Below are 7,451 nucleotides of genomic sequence, written 5' to 3' on the forward strand. Positions count from 1 at the left end.
GTTTTGAGTACATGATATAAAAGTAAAAATCATTTTGAGTGTTTTATGTTGTTATTTGTTTTTTAATGTTTTTGTTTTGAAAAAGAAAGCAAAAAGATGAAAGAATGTTATCAAACAAAGTGTAAAAAAAAGAAAAAAAACACAATCATTAAGCGCCACGAGGCTGCCCTCTTTACTTGACATCTATCCCATGTGCACTTCGAGATATATATTCACTCTCCCACATAGACCTAAGGAGAGAGCTCTGCAGATGTTGAAGCCCCATGTGTATCCTCGGGTCCAGACTGCATCCTTGAGCCTTGGCACACGCTTGAGTTGAGCTTGAACCCGAAAGGGAAGATGAGATTTTAAACATTTAGGAGTAATTCCCTACGAAAACCGTCCGAACGGTAGGTTACAGAAAAATAGGAAAGACGTTCGGTCATTGTTCGAATGATCCATGTCATCAAAAAGTCGAAAAAATCTGAAGACCGTTCGAACGGTGATAGTCTGAATGAGAATTAGATAAAGCCAACTTAGCATAAACACGTGGAGGGCTTATTTAAGGGCCTATGATGAGTTCTAGACGCCTCATTTGCGAGCTTCAAGCGCCCAAAATTCGTGAGAGAGAAAGAAAGGAGAAAATGAGGAATTTTAGAAGTTCCTAATAAAGGTAAACAAGTAGGCGGTTAATAATCGCCTATAATCACATAATCGCTTTGGTGGATAGTTGGAAAAAATTGCTAACTGCGCATAATAAGTTAGATGGGCCTGTAAAAGGTAGAGGATGGCATGACGAGTATCTTTGAAGCTCCGAGCCCGGGTGGAGTCTGGCCAAGGCAATCTAGGATTTGTGACTAATCCAACTCTACCACAAACACTTAGGCACTAATTAGGGGGTCCTAAATCTTAATGGAATCTCTCAAGATGTGCCCTAGCATGAAAGGAGGTGGTTGCCGAGGTAGGAGGTCCTTGCAACCACCTTCACAGGGTGAGGGTTTCCCGCGAGCAACCTCTATGGAGGGTGGGGTTGGGTCATCGAAGAACCTCCACCACTACCCACCAATGAGTTTTTCCCATTGCTACCCTCTTTTATTTTTATTAGGAAATCTGTTGATATCACTACTGGATAAACATGTGTGTGGATATACACGCTGCATAATTTGATTGGACCAACTAGTTCTTTGGTATGACAAATGGTTTACGGACATGACGAATGCTTTTTTTTTTTTTTTTTGTATTCTTCTATCTTCTAATTTTGAAAATAGGCTATTAAATATGTAAAACTTACTGGACACAATGGTCAGAAAAAAGTAATTTTTAGGGCAGTAATCGATCCGAGTATTAAATTTTCAAGCTTGGTTCATTTAATTTTTTTTTTAACTCGAGCCAAGCTCAAGCTTATCACCAAATTAAATAATCTGTTGAAGCTCTGTTTTCATGTATTTTTTTAATGAACTCGAGCTTGTTCACGAGCTATTCAATAATTTAGCCATTCCATATATAAAGTAAATGTCGTGATTGTTTAATTTTTTTAAAAAAAAAAATTAATACAAATTTTTAGTTACTTAATAATGATTAAGATTTATTGTTTGAGTAATTGGAGAAATTAGCTAAAATCTTAAATAATTTAATCTCAATTTTAGATGTTTATCTTCTAGTATATATATATACATTCATATATACACACAAATACACTTATATTTATATACAGATTCACAATTACAATAATTCAACTTATATCCATTACATTACGAAGAGTATTTTTTTAAAATAATAATAAAAAAAAAATTAACATGTTCTCATTACAAAGTAAAGAATAATATTAGAAAAATAGTAAAAATGAAGTCATACGAGCCGAGCCTAAATTTATACGAACCTAAATTTTTTGTTCAAGCTCTGTTCGTTTAATAAACAAACCGATCCCGAACCGAACTAATCCTAGTCGAACCTGAGTATCTTCACAAGTAGTATTACTCGTTTACAACCTTAGTAATTTTACATAATCATAAAGTATAAGAAGTTTGTAAGAACTTTTGAAAATTCAAAGATTGATTTGATAAACATGAAAAATAGATGAACCAATTTTAGATTTAATGCTTATATATATGCCTAATTTTATTTTATTTTTTGGAAAGAGCCTAAAAGCATCTTCTCAAGTTTATTAAAACAAGAAAGATAATGGCCTTAGTGGAACCCTATAAATCAAAGGAGAAATGATCCCTACACTTATTTTTCACAATAGTCCCACAACAAGCTGACATGGCTGGTAATATTTTATTATTTTTTTACAAAACAAAAAAATAATAAAATATGGGATTTGATTCTTGTACAACACCAATACAACAACTGTACAACAATCCCTCACATGAGGGTGGGCTCTAGTATGTGGGACTCACCTTCATGTGAGGGATTGTTGTACAATTGTTGTATTGGTGTTGTAAATCTAACATTTTTCATAAAATATTACCAGCCATGTCAGCTTGTTGTGGAGCTGTTGTGAAAAATGAGTGTAGGGATCATTTCTCAAATGAAAGAGTTTATGATTGGAATAGGAGTACCTCATTAATTAGCCGTTAATCCTTGTTTTTTTGAACATGATTGTATAGTTTTACGTATGATTACAAAAGGGGAGAGTGTTCAACTTCCATTCCATAAACACAAAAAAAAAAAAAAAAAAAACGGTGGCTTTAGCAACCTTTAAACTTCCCTTAAACCAAACCAATGCCTCCCAAACCCACCACCATCGGCATCAGCACCACCCGGTGGCCCTTCCCACCGGGCACCCGAGTAGAAATCAGCCCAAAAGACGTCGGATTCGTGGGCTCCAGGTTCACCGGCACGGTCCTCAAAGCCTACCGAAACAAATACCTCGTCCAATACGAGACCCTGGTGGCGGACCTCGACCCCTCCGAGCCCGTGCGCGAGAGCCTCAACGTGTCGCAGCTCCGGCCGGTCCCACCCCGGGAGACGCAGCGGGAGTTCCGGGTGGGGGATGACGTGGACGCGTACCACAACGAGGGGTGGTGGGAGGGCGTGGTGACAGAGGAGTTGGCGGGTGGGAGGTTGGGGGTTTTCTTCCGGGCGTCCAGGGAGCACATTGGGTTTCAGAAGGAGGACCTCAGGCTGCACAGGGACTGGGTTCATGGGAAATGGGTTCCGCCATTTGAGCAAGACGAGGTGGGAATTTGATGGGTTTTACTCGGTTTTGTTTGGTTTGGCTGAAAATGGTTCAGGAAAGATATAGTTGTATTTTTTTTTTTCTTTTCTTTTTAGTGTTGGTTTATTTACTTCTTATAAGAAAAAAGACATGGCTACATTTCTCAGTGTTTTGGGTTTTTTTTTTTTTTTTTTTTTTTTTTTTTTTTTTTTTTTAATAATAATAATAATAATAAATGGTTTGAAAAATGTGTTTTAGGCTACCTAAAGGTGAAAATTGTTTTTGTGAAATATTTTATATTTGAGTTGTTTGCTAACATTTTTGTTTTGAAATGAGAAAACAAAATACAAGAAACATAATTTTAACGAACGGAACTGATAGGCGTATGGCTTTTGTGGCTAGTGGAGAGTGGAGACCATGTTTGTGTAGCCAAAGGTTGAAACTTGAATGCAAAGCCTAAAGCTTTTAAATTTATGATTGTAAAAATAAAATCATTCTTCATTATCATATTCTACTTTCATCTTCTATGCAATTTATTTATTCATTCTTCACCCTCATAATCTACTTCATTGCTATATCTGCTTAATACCCAAAAAGCCTAGCTACTGTTACAGCTCTCTAATCACTTAAATGGTCCAGGTTCTCACACAATTCACGGGGTAAGACAATCTTGGTAGCTTATCTTTTTGCTGGGTGTTGTGTTTTGTTGTCCATCAATCATCAGTGCTCACCTTCTTTGGATTTGAATTGCAGAAAGTGTCTACTATGACAGAGGTAAAACCTATCGAAGCAAAAACAACCCAGGAGATATTTAGCAAGGGGGCACTGGTTGAGGTTGGCAGTGATGAAGAAGGTTTTCATGGTGCTTGGTTTGCCGGTACCGTTGTTGAAGAAGCAGTGGGAAAGGACATGTTTCTTGTCCAGTACCAGAGCCTGAGGACAGATGATGATTCAGGCTTTCTAAGAGAAGAGATTGATACCCTCCACATTAGGCCGTATCCCCCAGAAACTCTTGTTGTTGATCGTTTCAATCTTTTTGAAGAAGTTGATGCTTGGTATAATGATGCTTGGTGGGTCGGTGTGATTTCTAAGGTTCTTGTTGGCACAAAATACCGAGTCTACTTTAGGGACAGCAATGAGGAAATAGAGTTTCAACACTGTAACCTAAGGCCACACCAGGACTGGATTGATGGCAAATGGGTTATGGCTTCCCGGGTATGACTTCTCTATGCTTGAAACAACTTTTGTTTATCTGGTTTCTTTTACTCAGGTATTAAATGGGATTGTGTCTGAAATTGCAAATTTGGCCTGAATTACTATTTATCTCAAAAGCTTAGACCGATAGGAATTGATGAATTTAATCATTTAATCTATATTTTAACGCTCATTTTCACATGTAGGTTCAAACTTTTCTTTAATAAGCGAAGCTAAACACGTGAAATATTTAATTGAAATGGAAGGTGAATGACAAAAATATGTTCGAACTCAGAACTTTTGCTTTGATACAATATTAACTGAAACTGATAGAAATTAATAAATTTAATCATAATCTATATTTTGACACTGACATGCATACTAAAAGGTAAGGACACGACCATTTGGTCAGGTTCAGGCAGGGTGCTAAAAATTGAAATGAGGACAAACTTTAGGTTTAGGGAAAGTTTGGCCTTTTCCCAAGATTTTAAGGAAAAAATTATTGTTAGTTGAAACTTGAACTTCATTAATATTTGATGAATTCTGCCAAAATCCACCTATTTGGAACGTTTGGAATAATAGAATTGAAGTGGAGAAAATGACCCCATGTGAATTTGCAAAAAGCCTTGGCCAGCTTTTTGCTATTCAGTGACAAAAACATATGAAAAAGGAGTTAGGTGGTGACTACACCAACACGGCAACACCATGTGGGTGTGGGTGGAAGTTTCATAAATGGGGCACAGTTTGAAACCTACACGCTTTCATCTTTCTTCTAATTTTCAGTTTCTTACCTTGCAGTATGTATCAATCAACCCAAACAGCCATATAATTTGTAATTTGTAAAATATATATTATGTGGTATTGTGGTATTGGAGTTGTTTACTGATTGTTGGCTAAATTTGAATTCATGTCAGGCTCTGGAGTTGTGATTGCTGGAGAAACTTGGAAAGGCATCCTTTGTGTACCTGGATTACTTGCACTTCTTGCTTAACACACTGCTAATTTTAGTGCCTATTTGAAGCATTCCTCAACTTATTAAACCAAAGCAAAAAGATCATGATGTAATTAATTAGATCTGCTTTTTAAGTTTACTGTTGGATTATCTTGGCATTTGACCAGATTTACTGTTCAAAATTGATTTCTGCATATGAAAAGGGCTTCTCTGTTACTGTCTGTTGAGTAGTTTCACTCTCTCAAATGGGCCACCTAGCTGTATGCTTCATGGATTTACTGTTCAAAATTGATTTCTGCATGTGAAAAGGGCTTCTCTGTTACTGTCTGTTGAGTAATTTCACTCTCTCATGGATTACTTGCCGCTTAAGAAGAAAAAAAATTGGTGTCTGTTTTTATAGAATTAGTACCACGCACAAGCCATACATTATATGAGATAAGTCTGTCAAGGTTGAAAAATAAGTTCCTTTTTTTTTTTTCTTTTTTTTTTAATAGTAATAAAATGTGATCGATGTGATTTAAAGTAGAAAGAAGTTTGTTAAAAAAGTTTTGTTTTGCAGTAATTTTTATTTTATTTAGATAGTAATAAAAAATGATTCATGTGATATAAAAAGTGAAAAGGTCCCTACTCTACTTTATAGCATAAATCAACCAATGTTAGAATCAACAATGTTAATTGTTAGAGCATTTTTAACAATAATACCTAAAGTAGCTATTGAAAAAGTACAATTCTTTACTTTAATTTCTTTTTTTTTATACTCTCTCCAACAAATTCTCTATTTTAATCTTTATTTTCTTTAAATATTATTTTGTGTGAAAGAAAAAAAGAGGGAGAGAGTGTGAAAGACGGAAATGAATATATTAAAAAAAAAACTGTTTGTAGTGCGAATAGTGAATAGGCACTTCTACCTATTTGCTACTCACATTAGAAGGGAAAATTCTATTCTACCTATCCTGCTGGAGACAAATTTACCTATTATGAGCAAGTGTGTTTGGTTCGAATAATATTCTACTTTTTTAAAAATAAATTATATTCTATTCAACTTATTTAAATTTTTTTTTACAAAATTAAATCTCGTATTTAATGAATTAAAATAACATTAGGATCGAACACATAAACAAACATATTTGAAGATGCTTTAACCATGAGTTTCACCCATTAAAGTTGCAAAGGCCCCTACTCTACTTTCTAACATAAATTTACGAGCCACCTACCGAGCCTAGTAGCTTGAATTTATTATTTCAAGTCAAATGAAATTGATTTGTGTTGGCATGTCATTTAAATTTTTCAAATGTAATCAAATAAAATCTTAATCGTAAAATAAATTTTTTATATTTAATTTAAAATAGAAAGGATCCTAATATGCTAATTACCCCATATGAGTAGCATTGACAGAGGGGAAAAGTTTCGGAGGAACTTCACGTAACTCCGTGAACTTTTATCACTTTGGCAATCTCTCCCCTCTTATAAAGTTAAAAAACTTAAATTTAGTGCGTCTAACTTTTAATTTATTTCAATCTCACATATTTGTTAAGATTTTCTGTTAAATTCTAACGGATGACGTAAAAATTACCAAAATACTCATATTTTATAGTGAAATTTTAAAAAAAGAAACTAAAAATTAAATAAACTAAATTGAGAGTGTAATAAGGAGGTTAATTGAAGTTTTTTCAAACAGTTTTTCTTTCAAGCTATTCAAGTGGGACAGTTTCCAAAAGAACTTCTAATTCAGATTATAAAATTAACTTTTCTTTAGATTATATTTCAAAAAAAAAAAAAAAAAAAAAAAATCTTCAATCCAATTGAATAGGAAAAGTGTCCTTTAAATAATATCTACGTACCATTTAAATATCTGATTCAGGACAAGAAGCGAAACTTCATTAGAGTTCTCAAAAGTACTTTTTGACCTAAAAGACGAACTCTGAAATCTGAATCGGCTCTTTACTTCTTTCCTATCTGCAGCTTATAATCTTTTGCAGCGATTTGCTCAACAAAAACCAAGGACATAATTTGAACCCATTTTACCAAGACTGATCCCACGTTTCAATCTAATTAAAATTATGCAATTTCATGCCTGCTTAATTAGTGCTTGCCATCCAAATCATGGTAAACCCTAACCCTACAAGCTATGATCTTTATCAATGCTATGACCAAACCATGAAACCC

At 34.6% G+C, this 7,451-nt stretch overlaps 1 protein-coding gene across 1 annotated transcript; it reads left to right on the plus strand.

The window, feature by feature from the left end:
* The first annotated feature begins 2,627 nt into the window (after positions 1-2,627).
* Positions 2,628-5,501, plus strand: LOC133851233 (protein AGENET DOMAIN (AGD)-CONTAINING P1). The gene is made up of 3 exons (XM_062287562.1): positions 2,628-3,159; positions 3,893-4,354; positions 5,248-5,501. The coding sequence occupies exons 1-3, from the start codon at positions 2,704-2,706 to the stop codon at positions 5,260-5,262; spliced, it is 933 nt and encodes a 310-aa protein (XP_062143546.1). The 5' UTR covers positions 2,628-2,703; the 3' UTR covers positions 5,263-5,501.
* Positions 5,502-7,451: the final 1,950 nt, after the last annotated feature.

The sequence above is a fragment of the Alnus glutinosa genome, chromosome 12 (genome assembly GCF_958979055.1).
Source record: "Alnus glutinosa chromosome 12, dhAlnGlut1.1, whole genome shotgun sequence".
Classification (NCBI taxonomy): domain Eukaryota; kingdom Viridiplantae; phylum Streptophyta; class Magnoliopsida; order Fagales; family Betulaceae; genus Alnus; species Alnus glutinosa.

Coding starts and splice junctions, on each gene's coding strand:
- LOC133851233 (XM_062287562.1), top strand. CDS start 2,704: ATGCCTCCCAAACCCACCACCATCGGCATCAGCACCACCCGGTGGCCC. Junction 3,160..3,892: donor CGCCATTTGAGCAAGACGAG/GTGGGAATTTGA, acceptor TTTGAATTGCAG/AAAGTGTCTACTATGACAGA.